This window comes from Chiloscyllium plagiosum, chromosome 16 (genome assembly GCF_004010195.1).
Source record: "Chiloscyllium plagiosum isolate BGI_BamShark_2017 chromosome 16, ASM401019v2, whole genome shotgun sequence".
NCBI classification, from domain to species: domain Eukaryota; kingdom Metazoa; phylum Chordata; class Chondrichthyes; order Orectolobiformes; family Hemiscylliidae; genus Chiloscyllium; species Chiloscyllium plagiosum.
Genome location: NC_057725.1, coordinates 52,702,483 through 52,723,670, shown reverse-complemented (window position 1 = coordinate 52,723,670; position 21,188 = coordinate 52,702,483). Strand labels below are relative to the sequence as shown.

The following is a 21,188-nucleotide window of genomic DNA, read 5'->3' as shown; positions in this document are numbered from 1 at the left end:
ATTCTCCTGCTCCTTGGATGCTGTCTGAACTGCTGCGCTTTTCCAGCAACACATTTTCAGCTCTGATCTCCAGCATCTGCAGTCCTCACTTTCTCCTAACCTCAGGAGGAGGCCAAGATGATACTGGGCACTTGTGGCTGAAGACTGCTGTAAATTTTTCTGGACTATTGTTGCGGACTCCCTATTGTTGCGGATAGGAATATTTGAGACATCTCTATCTCATGTTATTTATTAAATCGCCGACTATCATTTCTTACTGAATGTAGCAGGACTGCAGAGCTCAGATCTGATCCGTTGGCTGTGGGGTCACTTAGCCCTATTGAAGCTGCTTCTTCTGTTTGACATGCATCATGAATAAGTGTAAGGGAAGCAGATGAAATGCAAAGAGACACACATAAATTTATGATTGCTAATTTGTAGGGTACTTCAGATTAAATAATTTATGTAATAGACATCCTGGTAGAATGGATGGGTGGAATGGCCTACATCTGCTCCTTTGTTTTATGTTCTTATGGTCACACTAATTGTCTAATGGTTATTGTGATCATGGGGATGAGGAACGATTAATAGCAACACCAAGTCCTTTGGTAGCAATGTGAAGGCATCTCAAAGCTGCAGCAATAGCAGGGTCAGTGAATAAGACAGCCTCATGAATTCTACATGAAAGCTGCACATTAGGCAGAATGATTTTCTGATAGCACAAGATCCTATAAACCCAGATAATGCTAAAGCATTGATTTAAATAAAAAGCACTAGCCAGAGATGAGCGCAGCCTGTCCCAGACCAGAATGGAAGTAAAGCAGGATACAGGATATAGAAACAAATTACTGGATAGAATTAACATTCTAACCTCATATTCCTCAGCAAATCCACAGTCAGAGTCAGCATGCTGTTTACTGAAATATCCTTCAAAGTAGTCCACATTAATGGCACTATGAAGAGGAACAAAGCATATCAATCAGTCCTCAATTCATTTGAAAACTGTATACATAAAATTTTAATATTTAAAGAACATACATGGTCATAAAGCTTAGAATTTTATCAGTACAGCATTGTAATGAATCTGGGGTCAGGTACAGCACAGATTAAATTTAAAGCATTGTTGATGCTGTTCTAAACATGTTCAGATTAGGTTAATGCAGATTTCTTTTCAATCGTCCCATTTACTTTGCAACCAGCTGAGAAGAGGAGCATTAATTCCATAATTCTAGACCTGATGCTAAATGGAAAATGCTTTTTAAAAGCACGTATTAGATTTTTTAAAAAACGATCTTCCAGAACGTGAAGTGGTTGCTTTCTCAGGGACCCTCATTCGCTCACAATAAACAAGTTGGTTAGCAACAAGAAACATGACTGCAGTGAGATGAAGCAGACCCTGCATTGTTAATGAGTGTTAGCACAGAGAATGCCTCCAAAATTTATAAGTACATGCAACACAGTGATCACTAAGTGGAGTGCACTGGGTCCAAACACACATTTTGTTTCACTTGGCGATTATGATAGCGGGATTATTTGTTCCTTCCACTCAAACTTTTTCTATGGCTACCAGGAGCTTTTCTTTACATTGCTCAAGTGGTCATGAAGTATGAATAAAACTAGACTCTCTGTGTTGGTGAGCCATTTGACTGCAAAGTATGTGATAAAAAGAGAATTTCATACTTACCGCCTTGCTTCCCTGCAGGTAGTGCGAGGTTGAGGGAAAAATGAAAGACAGAGCTTTAATTATTAGCCAATTTATGCATGCAGCACACACCATTTAAAGGTGGTTTTTATAGAACAAAGAAAATTACAGCACAGAAACAGGCCCTTCGGCCCTCCAAGCCTACACCGATCTAGATCCTCTATCTAAACCTGCCACCTATTTTCTAAGGATCTGTATCCATTTGCTCCCTGCCCATTCCTGTATCTGTCTAGATTCATGTTAAATTATGCTATCGTTCTCACCTCTCCCACTTCCGCTGGTAACGCGTTCCTGGCCCCCATCACCCTCTGCGTAAAAGATTTTTTACGCATATCTCCTCTAAACCTTTCTCCTCTTACCTTGAACTCGTGATCTCTAGTAATTGAGTTCAGCACTCTGGGAAAAAGCTTCTTGCTATCCACCTTGTCTATACCTCTCATGATTTTGTAGACCTCAATCAGGTCCCCCCTCAACCTCCACCTTTCTAATGAAAATAATCCTAATCTGTTCAACCTCTCTTCATAACTAATGCTCTCCATATCAGGCGACATCCGAGTGAACCTCCTCTGCATCGTCTCCAAAGCATCCACATCCTTTTGGTAATGTGGCTACCAGAACTGTACACAGTATTCCAAATGTGGCCGAACCAAATTCCTATACAACTGCAACATGACCTGCCAATGTTTGTACTCAATACCCTGTCCAACGAAGGAAAGCATGCCGTATCCCTTCTTAACCACTTTACTAAACTGCTTTGCCACATTCAGGGAACAATGGACCTGAACACCCAAATCTGTACATCAATTTTCCCCAGGAGTTTTCCATTTACTGTATAGTTCGCTCTAGAATTGGATCTTCCAAAATGCATCACCTCACACTGGCCTGGATTGAACGCCACCTGCCATTTCTCTGCCCATCTATCCAGTCTATCTATATTCTGCTGTTTTCTCTGACAGCCCCCTTCACTGTCTGCTACTCCACCAATCTTAGTGTCATCTGCAAACTTGCTTATCAGGCAACTGATACCTTCCTCCAAATCATTTATCTTTATCACAATCAATAGTGGCCCCAGCACGGATTCCTGTGGAATACCACTGGTCACAAGTCTCCATTTTGAGAAACTCCCTTCTACTACTGTCTCCTGTTGCCCAACCAGTTCTCTATCGATCTAGCTAGAACACCCTTGACCTTCTCAGTCAGCATATCATGGGGAACCTTATAAAACGCCTTACTAAAGTCCATGTATATGACATCTACAACCCTTCCCCTATCAATCAACTTTGTCCCCTCCAAAAAGGATTCCATTAGCTTTGTAAGACATGACCTTCCCCACACAAAACCATGCTGCCTATTACTGATCGGCCCATTTTCTTCCAAATGGTAATAATCCTATCCCTCAGTATCTTCTCCAGCAGCTTCCTTACCACTGACCTCAGGCTATAATTACCTAGAGTATCCCTGCTACCCTTCTTAAACAAGGGGACAACATTAGCAATTCTCCAGTCGTCTGGACTTCTCCGTGTTCAAGGACACTGCAAAGATATCTGTTAAAGCGCCCTCTCTCACTCCCCTCAGTAACCTGGGGTAGATCCCATCCAGACTTGGGGACTTGTCTACCTTAATGCCTTTTAGAATACCCAAAACTTCCTCCCTCCTAATGCTGACTTGACCTAGAGTTCTCAAAGCTCTAACCCTAACCTGAATATCCGTCGTGTCTCTCTCCTCGGTGAATACCGATGCAAAGTACTCGTTAAGAATCTTGCCCATTTTCTGACTCCACGCATAACTTTCCTCCTTTGTCCTCGAGTGGGCCAACCCTTTCTCTAGTTACCCTCTCGTTCCTTATATATGAAAAAAAAAGGCTTTGGGAGTTTCCTTAACCCCGTTTGCTAATGATATCTAATGACCCCTTTTAGCACTCTTGTGGAATGTTTCAGGGAACACCTCTGGGACACCCGCACCAAGCAAACCCAACCGCCCCGTGGCTGAACACTTTAACTCCCCCTCCCACTACCGTATTCATCCCTTGTGGTTGGAGGGTTCCTAGGCAGAAGATGAGTCGCTCTTCCTCCAGGCATCGTGTTGCCATGGTCTGGCGATGGAGGAGGCCAAGACCTGCATGTCCTTGGTGGAGTGGGAGGGGGAATTAAAGTATTCAGCCATGGGGCGGGTTGGGTTGGTCACCTTCACCTTAACCTCCTTCCACTTATCGCATTCCCAACGGCCCTCCCCCAAATCCCTCCTCCCTACCTTTTATCTTAGCCTGCTGGTCACACCCTCCTCATTCCTGGAGAAGGAAACGTCGATTCTCCTTCTCCTTTGATGCTGCCTGACCTGCTGCGCTTTTCCAGCAACACATTGTTAAGCTCTGATCCCCAGCATCTGCAGTCCTCACTTTCTCCTCCTGACATATTTGTATCTCTATCTCACCTTCGCTGTTGGGAGGCCTGGAGTACAGCCCCAACATTGTTATTGCATCTTTCCTATTTCTGAGCTCTGTCCATATTGCCTCACTGCTCAAGTCTTCCATAGTGCCCTCCTTCAGTACAGCTGTGATATTTTACTTTGATGCTATGTGCCAGGAAATAGATGCTTGAGAAGATTTGCATGACTGCTGAATGCTTCTCTCCTTTTTAACCAGTGGTAACGCAGCCTAATGGTTTCATTAATGGCACCAAACAGTATCAAACTATGTCAAAGAATTCACTGAAACCCTCAGCCAGACCATAGTCTCTCCAGAGTTGAACATCGCAATGCTGGACTGGTTAACTTGGCATTTTCTACCCTCTAAACCTCAGCATGTCCCACAGTATGCCTCTATGATACCCAGCACCAAGTTCTGCTCATTAATCATTTCACCTTTGGTAAGCTATTTTAGTTTCTTTCCTTTTGATAAATTTAAAATTACTATCTTCTTTTTAATTCATTGCCACATCACCTCTCTATCTACGTAACTACCTGCAGTACCTTAATCCTCAAAACATACCCCTCCTCGCACTCCGGCTTTCTATGCTCCCTCTCAATATAACCAAGCTTCAGGAAACTATGCATCATATTCTGGAATTCACTGTGGAGGTCTTCCTCTCCTTCACCTCTGTCCTGCTTTGCGACATTTCCCAATGCTCATCTCTTTGCTAGTTTTTGACCTGGGTTTCATTCATTTCTGATTAGCCTCTAAAGCAACCATGACATTCTTTTATGTGAAATAAATTCAGAGACATTGATAGCACAGGAGGAGGCCACTCAACCCATCACGTCTGCCAGCAGTGAATAAAGACTTTTGACATTAATCCCATTTCACAGCTTTGGGCCCATTGCCCTGGACGCTATGGAAAAGTGAGTGAAAATCTAAATGCTGCTTAAAATGCTTCTAACTCAACTACCCTTTCAAGCAGCACGTTACAGACTCCCACACTGACTGAAAAAAATCTTAACCTTTTACCTCTATACCCCCCAGTTACTGATTCTTTTAAGATAAGAAGTGTTTTCTTATCTACCCTATCCAGGCCCCTAGACTTAACCACTTTTAAGGCTGCTAAACTCTTAAGCAACCCCCTCTCTTTTTATGTTGATTTCTTCCACTATTTCATTATCTTTCAACCTGATGTCTATACCTGCACCATCCCTTTCAGTTTAGAAAACCCATGCAAAGTGTTCACTGAAAACTGTGCCAACAACTTTTGGGTAAACACAGATTACCTTTATGGTCCTAATGGTCACTACACTTTCCCTAGTTATTTTCTTGCTGCTTATATATTTACAAAAGCCCTTTGGGATTTCCTTTGATCTACTTGCTTCCTCATGCACTTTTTTTTGCATTCCTAATTTCCCTACGTTCCTCCCTGCATTTTCATGTTCTATAGCCTTTTAGGAACTCTGCTAGATTGAGCCCTCAGTATTTGCCACAAACTTCTTGTTTTCCTTAGCATCCTGGATTCTGTGTGTCTTGGTTTCACCCTTTATGGAAACATATTATCCTTGCACATTCCTTATTGAATGCCTCCTCTGACAAAGTATTATCTGCAAGTAGCCATTCCCATTTCACTCAGACCCCTCCAAATTGTATCTGATCTTGATAAAATTTGTCTTTCCCTCATTTTGATAATGTTCTGTACTATATGTTTTAATGCTTTGTTTTAGTTACCCAAAAAGAGAGAGTTACCTGATATTCGGGATTGGAATTAAATTCCCATTGTTGGACTTGGTTCTGTGAAGAGACAGAAATACTAAGTTGATAGCTATGAACTCAGATCGTAACAAATCTCAATAGCAAGCAACACTATGACTTCGCTGCTATAGCCAGAATTATTCCACCTGGCCAGCACTGTTCTTTTCTTTCGGTCTCCTGATGACATATGCTCCCTTTATGTGTGAACAATGAGTGTCATTTAAATGATCTAGATTTTAAAAGGACTTTCTAGCCTCCATTTAGTGCCTCGCTAGGATTCAGTATTGTCCAATCAAAGGTGCCCAGCCTCACCTTAAAGTGGGGATGTCTAGAGTCAGTTTTGTATAATCTTGGGAAGCATCCAACCTCAACTTAGCATTTCCCAGTGGGGAAAGCACCTAAATCCAATTCATTATTCTACCTGATGGTGTGGCCAAGTTCAGAAGTGCACTGCAACAGTAGTTATTGATGTGAACTTAAATCCTGTGACACAGAGCATAAAATACCTTGCTATTGCCCTGTGTCTAATTTTCAATTTTTTGGGGAAGAAACGTGGGGTGGAATCTCCAGCTCTCACTGATGGTCAGTTTTGGGACTGGGAAGGTTATTTAATTAAGTGGAGTGGTGTTATATCTGAGCTAAGATTTAAATCTGGGCTGGAAGACCCACAGTTGATCCTCCTGTCCTTTTGAGACAATTGCCAAGCCAGGCAAGGAAAGGAAGGATTGGATGATGACTCTAACATTGCTAATGATTATGGAGAATACTACAGGTTGTGGAGGTATAGCGAGTGTCCTGAGGAACAAGAACAGATCAATTCTGGGTACGTGGATTCACCTTTCAACCTTGTCCACACCATCTATATTGAGGGCAATCATGAAAATAATGCATCAAAGTAGCTACAGGAGAGATTTAAAGTGATGTCAGACTTACAACTAAAATATTTATGGTCATTGCACAACAGCAAATAATGAAGGAAACAGCCATAAAATTTAAACTCTAGAAACAGGCTGTTTGGCCCATCCTGTTAATGTTGGCTTTTATGCAGCATTTGAGCCTACTCCTATCTTTCCTCATTCAGCTATTGTTGGAACCTTCTACTTCCTTTTCCCTCTTATGGTCATCTAGCTTCACTTAAAATGCATCAAAACCACTTGCCTCATCTGCCTCCTGTCGTAGATCAAAATGGTCAAAATCATCAAGCTTATTTTAGGATCAACAAGCCGGAGGTGCAATGTTCCCTTGTTGAATTGAAAATCAAAAATGATGTTCATTGCTGATCAACAAGCTGAACTCTGGAAATAGCGTACAGCAAGAGTTTGAAGCCTTTCCTTGACTTATAAAGTGAAAATAGGTTAATGAGATGGGATCTGACAGGGGTTGGGAAGCATGGAGTGTATTTGAGCACTTACAGTGAAATCGTTTGCTCGTAAAAGTGAACGGAACAGCACAGAGCATTGTTTTAAGTTCAGTCTTGAGTTTATACCATGGAGGTACAGGTATAAAAATCAGTAACAAGATCCAGGACTGATATCAAGACATTTGCACTTCCAGACAGAGAGATTAAAATCTGCTATATTTGGAAAGGATATAGAGGCATAAAATTTGATTATTTAGCAAGGAGTGCGATTCAGCGATGACAGGCAACAAAACTACATTTCAAATAAAATAAACTGCAAAATAAACTAAATAGCCTCCCTCAATCATACCAATTGAGATCAGCTAACACAGTACACACTGGCTGAGACGTTTCTGGTATTTTTGGCTCAGAATCACACCAAACTGTACAGTTTGGAATTAGAATGATCCCTTATTCTGTCTAAATAACTTATTCAGCAACTATATCTAAATTTAATGGGTAGACATAGCTTCTGTACAACACCTTCTTCGGTGGCAAAGCTTCCAGGCTTATTCAGCAGGATGCAGAGGCAGAAAACTACTTCTAAGTTGCGTGATGTGATTGACAAAAGGGATTGGCATGAATGAACATGTACAGATCAGGGATGTTGCTTACCTTCTCTTCCACAAGAAAAGCAGCACAACCAAGAGGATTATGACTGCTGCACCTAGGATGGTTCCGACCACAGCTCCAATAATAACATCTGGAATAGACACACCAACAGGCGTGAACAAATCTTGCAGGCAGTACTGGAGAAAGCTTTTCTCTCTTCCTTGAAAAACTATGACTCAGTCAGTATTATGACTGGAATATTGTAATCTAGGGTGACAGATTTTGGAGTTGTATTTCACCCCATGTTTAATAATCAACTTCTCCAATTTACTCTTCTCCCAAAAATACATTATTATTTGAAGGGAGTTGAATTTTCAATACTTCTGTCAGAATATAATGTACCAGCTGAAACAGGTTGGTCCAGAGGGTTAGCACTTTATCCTGTCAATGTTGGAATCTGGGTTAATATTTAGACCAGACTGACAGAATGAAAATCTTCTGACTCTTTAATGATTGTAGACATATTGAATGAAATAGATTTGACACGGTCTTAGTGCTAACTCCAGCGGGCGTCTATTAGGGCAAAAAATAATACTGATTCCAACTGGCAATCTCCTTAAGCCAAAAAAGCATGCGAAATTAGTGTGAGAAATTAAATAAATATAGCTTTATTCCGGCAGATAAAGAAAGAGGCATTCTTTACATCTCTTTACGGCAGAATGCTTATACAACACAAAAAGGTTAAAAGAAATATTATGATAAATGAAAAAGGTCCAGTAAAAAAAGCAGACGCAGAACGCAAATTCAAAGGCATGTAGACAGGTTTTTTTTCCCCTGAAACAAACCTGGATTTTGTTTCAAGAAAATCTTCTCCGAGTATTCATACACCGAGTAGAAGGATGCATTTGAATTGATTTTATCGTCTGAATTAAATGTTATTTTTGTAAATCCAGCCAAGCTGACTCTGTAAAAGAGCAGGAAGTAAAGAACATTAGGGAAGGCATTGCAATGGATTCTCTGAAGGGTACTCTAATGGAGATACTGTAAACTGGAAGCCTAATCATTACGAGAAAATAAAAATTTCTTGCTGCAATCAAGAGAGGGAAAAGCACTACTGAAGCCAGAGAAACAACCTCTATAATTGAGAACAGTGCCCCCTGAAAATATTCACTAATAGGGTGCCCCAGGCTTTGGGAATCTTCCTGTTTTGCAGCAAATGAGCCAGATTTCTTGGAATTGGCACGGAAACCATGTACTGGGAGACACGCAACAGCAGGAGGAGGAACAATGGCTTTTCTTGATAAGATGGGGCTGCTCCATTCTCTATTATATCTGCATATTGCAAGTGGTATGTACCAAGAATTTATTGCCGGTCAGCGGGATTGAGAAATACATCATTTGCACAAAGACAGGCAGTGTCACTGGCTAGCACCATGGAATCCACATATGCATTCCATTCAAATCATGATGAGGCTACTACAAACACTTGGATGAATCATGGGACAAAATGTCCCCGAATATTATTCTTTACAAAATTATTAAACCACCCCTGAAACCAACAGCTAAAAAATAACTCTTTTACAACTTTTTTTTACATCCAGCCTGAAACAACCAAGTTATAAAAGGAACAGAAATTAACTAATCCTCTCTATAAATCTGGAGTTTAATCATTAGAGTTCACAGAGTTCTGTCTTGAAGTGGCTATATTCAGTACTGTTGTTTTAGCAAATGGATATAATGAGCATGGCGTTCACATCGATCATTGGGACCTTTGATTTAACAGTATTTCGTGTGATCCATTCACACTATGGTAGTTGTCCCTGCCATCTGCCTTCCCCTCCAAGCATCTCCCACTTCATTTCCCAATCACCAACCATCTCCTGATCGTCTCCCTGATCACTCTACCTGCCTTCCAGATCCACTTTGTCTCACTCCTTTCCTTCCAATCCAATGCTGCTCATCACGTTCCTCCAGAACGTTCTCCCATTTTTCGCTTCTCCCCTTACTCTGTCCCACTTGCCCACTGACCAATTTCTGCACACTGCTGCTCTCCACAACCTGTTCGCATTTGCCATATTTCCCTGTCCCACTTGCTGCTTCAAACCACTCACTGCACCCCACCTCAACAAACTCTCTTCCCTTACTGCTCGTACCCACTTCCCCAATTGCTTCTATCCTCCAAGCAACCTATTACTGGGCAGTTATCTCCGTCCAAGGCCCTAAAGGATTCTTTCAAATCTGGCAGAGATTTTCCTGCACATCAACCCACCTCAGCTACTGTGTCCATTGCTCTCGATTTTGTCTCCTCTACATTGGGACACCAACTCACTGAACCATTCAGGGAACATCTTTGGGACGCACGCACCAATCAACCCACTACCCTGTGACCGACCACTTCAACTATCCCTCTAGCTCTGCCAAGGAAACGCAACACCTGGGTTTCTTCCACCACCAAATCAAACCCACCCGCCACCTGGAAGAAAACTGCTTCATCTTCTACCTTGAGACCCTCCAACCACACAGCATCAACATCAACTTCACCAATTTCCAAAACCCCCTCCACCCCACCTCATCCCAGATCCAACCTCCAACTCAGCACCTCCCTAGTGACCTGTCCACCTTCCTTCCCACATATCTGCTCCACCCTCCCCACCGACCTATCACAATTACCTCCCCACCGACCTATCACAATTGCATCCACATCACATTCCCACCAGCCCCACCCCCACATTTATATCTGAGCTGCCTTTCCCCACCACATTCTTGATGAAGGGCTTATGCCTGAGAAGTCAACTCTCCTGCTCCTCAGATGCTGGCTGACCTGCTGTGCTTTTCCAGCGCCACACTTGGACACTCATTCATAGGGTGGGTCAGGAAGGGAGCAGGGGTGAACATAAGATACCATCGATAGGTAGGAGATAAATAGAAACATTATATTTTCCTTTTATGCTATAAAAACATTTTATTTGAACGTATTGTATGTTTTTAATTTCAGTCTGGAGCTGTTCAGCAGAAGTCCTTGGGTGAAGGTGGATGCTCCACAGAAAAGGGGGAAGATACCAAAAAAATGATTACCTGAGAACAAGATTTTAGTAACTACCCAAGACCAGGAGCATATGGCTGAAACCTTGAAAAGTTCTTTTGAAGCTGAGAATGTTTGTGCTCAGGTGCACAAAAGCACCAGGAAAGGATTATCAGATTTTACAGTTTGGGAATTAAACTTGTTGAGGTGTTAGAAAAAGATTTACCCTCACTGAGTTCTATACAGGGATATTTTGAAATCTGCAAATTTGGATTAACAGGATTGTGTTTGAGACCTTCAGATTTAGCAGCAGAGGCAGGCCATTCAGCCCACTGAATTTGCTCTATCATTCAATGAGATTGTGGTTAATCGGATAATATTCAACTGCGTTTCCCCATAACCCTGGATTCTCCTTCTGATTAAAAATATCACTACTTCAGCCTTAAATACCCTAAATGATCCACCTCCATAGTCCTCTGCTGTAAAGAATTCCACCGATTCACAGATAAGTAACTCCTCCTTATTCTGAAATTAAATGGGTGACGCCTTATTCTGAGTTTCTGCCCTCTGGTTCTAGACTCTCCCACAAGAGGAAACAATGTTCTGCATTTACACTGTCAAGTCCCCTAAGATTCTTAAAGAAAGCAAAGAACTGGGAATGCTAGAAATCTGAAACAAAACCATAAATTACTGGAGTAACTCAGCAGGTTTGGCAGCACCTGTGGATAGAAAGAAAAATGTTAATGTTGTATTGGTCTTGATGGGAAAATCTGATTTGCTGAGTAACATTTCACTTAATGTTGCACTTTTCACTACTGCAACTACATGGAAATACCATGGGTATCCATTAGCTTGGCCCACACTTACGGCAAGGCACTTCTGCAGTTGGCTGTTGCATTCTGCAGGATGCCTGGCCCGGAAATATACCACCTATTACCAGACATAATGAAGTAATTTACAAGCAGACAATCAACCAGTTTAGACACGTTAGAAATGGAAATTCCATGGCCAACAAATTCTGGTTTAGGATTTTGAGACAGCTCTAGCCCACAGGTAGGGACTCTACATAAGACTCTTTACGAAAAGACTTCCTGAATTATCAGACCAATAGTTAAAATGCTTCAGCCATTTTCATAACCCTTGTGTACAACATGCTGTATTGAGATATTATTTCTCCTGTTCTCATGCATGTAATTGCACTTCTAAGAAATTAGATAACACTATTTCAACCGAACATCAAACTTTCTTCTGCTGTTTGCGAATAATGTCCTGAGTGGGCAAGTAAATTGCATTCCATCTCTTCCTAAACAGGTGGGAAGGCAAATAATGGTCCCGTATCTACCTAATTGAGTAGGGCAGAAAATAGTCATCTCTGAAAGGAGCAATTTTTCAATACTATTTCGGATCTAAGAGACAATTATCACATTGTATTTCAGAACAGTGCTATTTCTTTCCATTAATTTATTAAACATGTATTATTGCAGAACTTACCGGTATGCGGTTAAAGGAGTCAACTCTTGATTAACATATCCATGACTTTTAGCATTGTTGCCTACATCGACAGTGATGGGAGCAGACAAAGCAGGTCCCCTAGTTATCCGAGCTGCATTAGTAATACTGACAATTTGAGTTACGTAAGTTGGACTGACAGAACTATACACTGTTTCAAGAGCTGCTGCATCAGGGCTTCTACCTGAAGTGAAAAGAAAAATAAACCTTAAAAGCAAAAGAACAAGCAAAATGAGGCAAGCCACTTGACTCATCTATTTCGCTCCATTAACAAGCAAAGCATTATCAACTTTATTTCATTGAATCATCTAAAACGCTGCCATAAAATTTTGTTTTCATTCACTCATAGGAAAAGCTAAGACATAAATTATTCCTAAGTAAAATTATCACATATGACTTTATTCAACTAATTCCTTCACTTGTGTTTTATCGCTCCAACAGCTCAAGCCTCTTAACAAGCTTTTTGATCATCCTTTACCACCTCCAGTCCTGTTTCTAATTTTATACAAGCCATTATGGAAAATTACCACTGGTGATCAATAGCATCAAAGTTTCTCAGTACGATCAGAAACTTAAAGAAACCTTTGTATATAGGTTGCAGAACAAGGACCCAAAATATACTTTGTGATTTCCAAAACCTTCAGAAAAGAACAAGGACCATTCTGAAGAGAAAATGTCCTTAAAAATGTTTTGGGAGGAATTACATAAGCTACATAATTTTTATAATACACAAAATCACTCATGTATGACAACATGATGTGGTCCAATGTTCTTTTTAAAACTATTGTATTGCAGCTATCTGCACAAATTACCTTTTTTCTGAACAGATTTATAGATTAAACAATTCGCCTTTTTGTTCTTGTGATAATCCCTGTAAGGCCCATGGGGAATCACTAATTAATTTCCCGATGAAGTTTATGAATTTCCTTGGGAACAGGCAATGGCCTACCTAGCAGGCACTTGCCACTTGAGCCTTTTACAAAACAGACCTGGTTACATCCGTGCCCAGGTGTCTTTGGAGAGGGAACACAGTGTCCATCAATGCTCTCAAAGCTTTTAGAGAGATGTAGGCACCAGGGAATGCAGAGTTTTATTTTCCCCTCCAACTCTATTTTGACTTAGTCCCATCCCTCTTCCCCTACTGCCTCCTCACTTTTGATAGCTTGTATTTCCCTTAACAGGCTTTGCATACAAATACTGAATTGACAATTTTTTTTTTAAACTGGTGGTGGTTAGTACAGAGTCAGAGATATACAGCACAGAAACAGACCCTTTAGTCCAACTTATCCATGCCAACCAGATACCCTGACCTGATCTAGTCCCATTTGCCAGCACTTGGCCCATTTTCCTCTAAACTCTTCTATTCGTATACCCATCCAAATGCCTTTTTAATGTTGTAATTGTACTAGCCTCCAACACTTCCTCTGATAGCTCATTCCATTCACGCTCTACCCTCTGAGTGAAAAAGTTGCCAATTAGGTCCCTTTTAAAAATTTTTCCCCTCTCACACTAAACTTAGGGTTCAGTATGAGAGTCCATAACCTCTCGTTCTGGACTCCCCTACCACAGTGAAAAGACCTTGCCAACTAACCGTTTCAATGCCCCTCATGATTTTATAAACCTCTATAAGGTCACCCCTCAGCCTTTGACACTGCAGGGAAAACAGTCCCAGCCTGTTCAGCCATTCCCTATAACTCAGATCCTCCAACCCTGGCAACAACCTTGTAAATCTTTTCTGAACCCTTTCAAGTTTCACAACATCCTTCTGATAGGAAGGAGACCAGAAATGCACACAATATTCCAACAGTGGCCTAACCAACAAACTGTAGAGCCGCAACATGACCTCCCAACTCCTATACACACTGCTCTGTCCAATAAAGAAAAGCATAACAAACGCCTTCTTCACTATCCTATCTACCTGTGACTCCACTTTCAAGGGACTATGAACCTGCACTCCAAGATCTCTTTGTTCAGTGACACTCCCCAGGACCTTACCATTAGATATATAAGTCCTGCTCTGATTTGCCTTTCCAAAATACAGCACCTCACATTTATCTAAATTAAACTCCATCTGCACTCCTCAGCCCATTGGCCCATCTGATTAAGATCCTGTTGTACTCTGAGGTAACCTTCATCACCATCCACTACACCTCCAATTTTGGTGTCATCTCCAAACATACCAACTATACACATTCAAATAAATTATATAAATGATAAAAAAGTGGACCAAGCACTGATCCTTGTGGCAAACCACTGGTCACAGGCCTCCAGTCTGAAAATCAACCCTCCACCACCACCCTCTATCTTCTACTTTTGAGCCAGTTCTGTATCCAAATGGCTAGTTGTCCCTGTATTCCATGAGATCTAACCTTGCTAACCAGTCTACCATGGGGAACACCTGACTGAAGTCCATACAGATCATGTCTACCACTCTACCCTCATCAATGTTTTTCGTTACTTCTTCAAAAAACTCAATCAAATTTGAGAGACGCACAACGCCATGTTGACTATCCCTAATCCATCCTTGCCTTTCCAAATACATGTACATCCTGTCCCTCAGGATTCCCTCCAACAACTTGCCCACCACTGATGTCAGGCTCACTGATCTATAGTTTCTTGGCTTTTCCTTACCACCTTTCTTAAATAGTGGCACCATATTAGCCAACCTCCAGTCTTCCGGCATCTCCCCTGTGACTATCGATGATACAAATATCTCAGCAAGGGGTCCAGCAATCACTGAGCTTCCCATAGTGTTCTAGGGTACACCTGATCAGGTCATGGGGATTTATCCACCTTTTTTGCATCCAGCACCACCTCCTTTGTAACTTGCACATTTTTCAAGATATCAACATCTATTTCTCCACATTCTATATCTTCCATGTCCTTCTCCACAGTAAGCAATGATGCAAAATACTCATTTAGTATCTTCCCTATCTCCTGTGGTTCCACACAGAGGCTGCCTTGCTGATCTTTGAGGGGCCCAATTCTCTCCATTGTTACCCTTTTGCCCCTTAACATATTTACACTATACCTTTGGATTCTCCTGACCCCATTTGCCAAAGCAATCTTATTTCCCCTTTTTATGCTCTCCTGATTTCCCTCTTAAGTATACTCCTACTGCCTTTATACTCTTAGGATTTACTTGATGTCTATACCTGACATATGCTTCCTTCTTTTTCTTAACCAAAACCTTAGTTTCTCTAGTCATCCAGCATTCCCTACACCTACTAGCCTTGTCTTTCACCCTAACAGGAATATACTGTCTCTGGACTCTCGTTATCTCATTTTTGAAGGTTCCAATTTTCCAGCTGCGAACATCTGCCCCCAATCAACCTTTGACAGTTCTTGTCTAATACCGGCAAAATTGGTTTTCCTCTAATTTAGAATGGTTTTTTTAAAAACAAGGCTGGAGCTGTCAGGAAACGTTCTCTTTGCTGAAACCTGGGATTGAACCAGGGACCTTTAGACCTTCAATCTAATGTTCCAGTTTTAAAAAAACACAAGGAGAAAATCACAGCGATTTTAGTTGTGGGAAATTCACTTAATTGGGCGTAATAGCATTTCTGAATATATGAGAAAAATAAAGCAGACTTGTGGTGCAGTGGCAGTGTCTCTACCTCTGGGGCAGAGGATTCAGATTCAAGTTCCACCTGCCCCGGTGTTGAGTCATAACACATCCAGACACACTGATTAAAATAACTGGAAAGCAGACTTCAGAAGAAAGAAAGCGGATTCAGTGATTTAGCCCCTTACCATTCTCCCTACATCGCCCTCATCTTTGATAGTGTGCATTGTGTAATAAGTTTTGCATGTACATTTCTAATGGGCTACACAGGCGATTTATTGGTTAAAAAAACAAAAGTCATGGTGATTTGGTGGTGGGAAACCCACTTCTTGTACTGAGAAGACAAAGACAAAGCAGCCTCAGAGTTGTGTTGCAGCGGTAGTCTTTCTACCTCTGGGACAGGAGGCCTGGGTTCAAGCCCCATCTGCTCATAACATTGTTGAACAGGTCGATTAGGAAATAAATCAAGCAGACCCGGGTCACAGTGATTGGGTGTTGGGCAAAAAAAAACATGTTGTGTGTAAGAGCACTTCTGGATATAAAAGAAAAAAAAAAGCAGACCCAGGGATGTCCATTCCAGGCTGGGACTAGCCGATGTAAGCAATGTAGTGGCTCTATTTTAATGTAAATAAGAGATCGTTCACAGACAGTCAGGGTATATTTCCACAAAGATGAAAACTGGGGCAAATAAATCCAGAGGCCACTGCATGATAAATGAGATTGAAATTAAGTTGAATAACAAAAGGGTCTGCTTGTTAAAGACGTCCGGTGGATAATAGAGTCATACATTCATAGAGATGTACAGCATGGAAATACACCCTTTGGTCCAACTTGTCTACACCAACCAGACATCCTAAATAAATATTGTCCCATTTCCCAGCATTTGGCCCATATCCCTCTAAACCCTTCCTATTCATACACCCATCCAGATACCTTTTAAATGCAGTAATCATACCACTTCCTCTGGCAGCTCATTCATATGTGCACAATCCGCTGTGAAAAATTGCCCCTTAGGTCCCTTTTATATATGGTCTCCCTCTTACTTTAAAGCTATGCCTTCTAGTTTTGGACTTCTCCATCCACAGGAAAAGACCTTGCCCCTTCACCATAGCCATGTCCCTTCACCATATCCATGACAATCACCTGATGAAGGAGCGTCGCTCCGAAAGCTAGTGTGCTTCCAATTAAACCTGTTGGACTATAACCTGGTGTTGTGTGATTTTTAACTTTGTACACCCCAGTCCAACACCGGCATCTCCAAATCATGTCCCTTATGATATTATAAACCTCCATAAGAAGACCTCTCAGCCTCTGATGCACCAGGGAAAATAGCCCTTGCCAGTGAAGTCTTTCTGTCCCATCTACTCAGTTATGTTGCACCGGCTTTCACAGGCAGACCGTTTCACAACATGTGCATTGCCCAGTGGCTCTGACCTCCATAATTATCAAGTGCTTTGAGGGGATAGTTACGGTTCGCATAAACTTCAGCCAACCAGATTGTCTTGATCCTCTACAATTCACCTACCAATGCAACAGGCTCACAGCAGATGCCATCTCTCTGACCCTAAACTCATCCCTGGCACATCTGGATAACAAGTATACCTGCTTCAGGCTCCAAACTACTTACTCCAGTTCCACCCTCAACACCATAATTCCAAGCAAACTCATCCCTAAACTTCGAGACCTAGGCCTTGGGTCCCCCCTCTGGAACTGGATCCTTGACTTCCTGACCCATAGACCGCAATCAGTAAGAATAGGTGACAATGTCTCCACCACCATTATCCTGAACACTCGTGCCCAACAAGGCTGTGTGCTCAGCCCCTTACTATACTCCATATACACTCATGACTGTGTAGCCAAATTCTGCCATAACTCCATTTACAAGTTTGCTGATGACATCACCATCTTACGTTGGATCTCAAACAATGGCAAGACAGAACACAGGTAAGAGATTGGAGTGCTTAGGGGCATGGTTTAAAGATAACAATCTCTCCATCAAAATAAAAGAGCTGGTCATCGACTTCAGGAAGAGCTGTGAAGGGCACGCCCCTGTCTACAATGCTGCTGAGTTGGAGATGGTCGAGACCATCAAGTTCCTGGGAGCGATGATCATAACAATGTGTACCGGTCCACCCACGTCGACGTGACAGTCATGAAAGCACAACAATGTCTCTACTTCCTCAGGAGATATGACATGGCCATAAAGACTCTTACAAATTCGTACAGATGCACCATAGAAAGCATCTTATTTGGGTGTATCACAATGTGGTTTGGCAACTGCTCTGCCCAAGGCTTATGATTGGACATCTCAAATGCTAATTCTGATCTCCCTCTCTGCGGCTGTCGCACTCAATTCTGCACTCTGTTTTGCCAACCTGATGTACTTTGTATGGTATGATCTGGCTGCATGGCATGCAAAACAACACTTTTCATTGTATCTTGGTACATGTGACAACAATAAGTCAGTCATTGTAGAACCTCTACATGCTCAATGTGAATGCTTTGTGAAGTGGTGGGGAAAGACAGCGAGACACAGAAATCAGGAGACACAGCCTATATAAAATACACATGTGCACTGTTAAGCATTCATTTAGTTCTCCGGCTACATCCCTGCCTGGATGGGTAAATCACCTCTTTGGTCATTAATCAGCCCAACTCCTCTCACCACACTCTTAGTATTAACCTGCACTGTTACAACAAAAATAGAGGAATGATTCAATGTCTTTCCTGCTCTCATTCCTCCAATTTCACCAATGATTCTTACATCTTTGTAATAAACACTTATTGCCGTTACTAAGGACAGACTCTTTTCTAATACTGAGCTGTAAAAATCGAAAATATCACCACCCTTTTTAATTCAAAGTTAGTTGTGACAAGTGGAGGAGTGGGATAAGGAAAGATATTATTCATTCCTCTATTTTTGTTTTAACAGTGCAAGTAAATAGTAAGAGTGTGATGAAAGGAGCTGGGCTGATGAGAGACTAAAAGGATAATTTACCCATTCAGACAGGGACATAGCTGGAGAACTAAATGAATACTTTGCATCTATCTTTACCAAACAGAAGATACTGTTAAGTTATTGTGAAAGAGAAGGTAGTTCAAACATTTGAAAGTTTTAAAATTGACATGGTAATGGCGTACAGTTGGCTATCTGTAGTTAAAGCTGGTAAGACATGAGGATCAGATCAGATGCATTCAAGAATATGGAAGAGAGAGCCAATGGAAATTGCAGAGGCAACGGCAGGATTTTCCAGTATCTCTCAAATTCGGAAGTCATTCCTTAGTTAGAGGGACTGGAGAAATGTAAATACCACAGTCCTTTAAAAACAATGGATACAAAGTTAAGTCCATCCATTTTAGGCTTGTCAGTTTAACTTCAGTAATGGGAATTTTTGGGAAAACATCAATAGTCATTTGGGCAAATAAGAACTAATTAAGGAAAAACAGCAAGGATTTCTGAAGGGAAAACCATGTTTATTTAACTTCAAGTTTTTGATGAGATTGTTGAGAGTATTGCTCTTCATGCAGTGTACATGGATTTACAAAAGGCAATGGGTAGATCTGCACAACAGGCTTGTGAACAATAGAGGTTATGATTTGTGCTCCCTTTAGAATTGTACTCTTTACTTTACATACCCGGATGCTCCGGTTTCCTCCCACAGTCCAAAGTTGTGCAAGTTAGGTGGATTGGCCACGCTAAATTCCCCGTCATGTTCAGGGATGTGTAGATTAGGTGTATTAGCCATGGGAAATGCAGGGTTATGGGGTGGTGGGGGAGGGCGGGGGATCGATCTGGTTGGAATGCTCTTCGGAGGGTTGGTGTGAAATTGTTGGACTGAATGGCCTGTTTTCACAATCTGTGGGATTCTATGAAAAGGGACACAAGCAAAATGGACACAAAATTGGTTGAGTGCCAAGAGACTAAGAGTAGCACTGGATGATTGTTTTATAGACTGAATGGAGTTTTATGGTGGAATTCCCTCCCAGAGTTGGTGTTAAAATGTCTGATCCTCTAACATATCTGAACAACACAGACCTTGATGTACAACATTAATATTTAGAAAATGATGTAAAACTCAGACATTTATAAACCATGAGGTAGTAGAACTTTGAAAAGAAAGTAGATAGATTGATGAAACGTGTGGACAACTAACTGATGAAATTTAATGTAGAGAAATGTGAAGTGATCAACTTTGGTCGGAAGAATGCAAGAAAGCAAAGAGTACAATTCTAAAGGGAGCACAGGAGCAAAGACACCTGCACAACTCATTGAAGATGGCAGGAGACATTGATGGCAGAGTTAATAAAGGATAGATCTGGAGGTTTTGTGGGAACGAGACAGACTCAGGATTGGCGTGTTGCCTCCCAGGCGCCAGGGTTCGTGATGTCTTTGATGGTGTTTTCAGGATCCTTGAGGGAGAGGGGGAGCAGCCTCAAGTCGTGGTCCACATAGGCACCAATGAAATAGGTAGGAAGAAAGGTGGGGATCTAAGGCAAAAATTCAGGGAGCTCAGGTGGAAGCTTAGAGTTAGAACAAACAGAGTTATTATCTCTGGTTTGTTGCTTGTGCCACGTGCTAGTGAAGTGAGGAACAGGGAGAGCACGGAGCTGAACACATGGCTGCAGGGATTGTGCAGGAGGGAGGGTTTTGGATTCTTGGATAACAGAAGCTCTTTCTGGGGAAGGTGAGACCTCTACTAACAGGATGATCTTCACCTAAACCAGACGGGTATCAATATCCTGAGGATTTAAAACTAATGCAGCGGGGGGATGAGATCCTGAATTGTAGTTCCAGTGTCCAGGAGGTTAAGGGTAGCGAGGTCAGGGATAGATTTACAAGGTCGCGAGAGGACACCGACACACAGGATGTTGGTTTGAAATGTGCATACTTCAATGCCAGGATCATCCGGAATAAGGTGGGTGAACTCACAGCATGGGCTGGTACCTGGGGTTTTGATGTTGTGGCCATTTCAGTGACATGGCTAGAGGAGGGACAGGAATGGTTACCGGGATTTTGATGTTTCAGCAAGAACAGAGAAGATGGTAAAAGAGGCAGGGGTGTGGCAATATTAATCAAGGGTAGTATTACAGCAGCTGAAATAACGTGTGAGGACTCATCCACTGAGGTAGTTTGGGCTGAGGTTAGAAACAGGAAAGGAGAGGTCACCCTGTTGGGAGTTTTCTATAGGCCTCTGAATTGTTCCAGGAACGTAGAGGAAAGGATAACAAAGATGATTCTTGATAGGAGCGAGAGTAATAGGTGATGGGAGACTTTAACTTCCCCAATATTGA

The 21,188-nt window shown here is 41.8% G+C and overlaps 1 protein-coding gene across 1 annotated transcript in view; it reads right to left on the bottom strand.

Moving 5' to 3' along the window:
• The window catches only part of LOC122558100 (receptor-type tyrosine-protein phosphatase eta-like), a 125,563-nt gene that overhangs the window by 26,678 nt on the left and 77,697 nt on the right, over window positions 1-21,188 (bottom strand). Inside the window, exons 17-22 of the mRNA XM_043706419.1 lie at window positions 12,314-12,515; window positions 8,646-8,764; window positions 7,864-7,951; window positions 5,844-5,888; window positions 1,664-1,675; window positions 851-932 (exon numbers count right to left, since the gene is read on the bottom strand). Of these exons, the coding sequence (XP_043562354.1) occupies window positions 851-932; window positions 1,664-1,675; window positions 5,844-5,888; window positions 7,864-7,951; window positions 8,646-8,764; window positions 12,314-12,515 (548 nt within the window). The remainder of the gene's footprint in view (window positions 1-850; window positions 933-1,663; window positions 1,676-5,843; window positions 5,889-7,863; window positions 7,952-8,645; window positions 8,765-12,313; window positions 12,516-21,188) is intronic.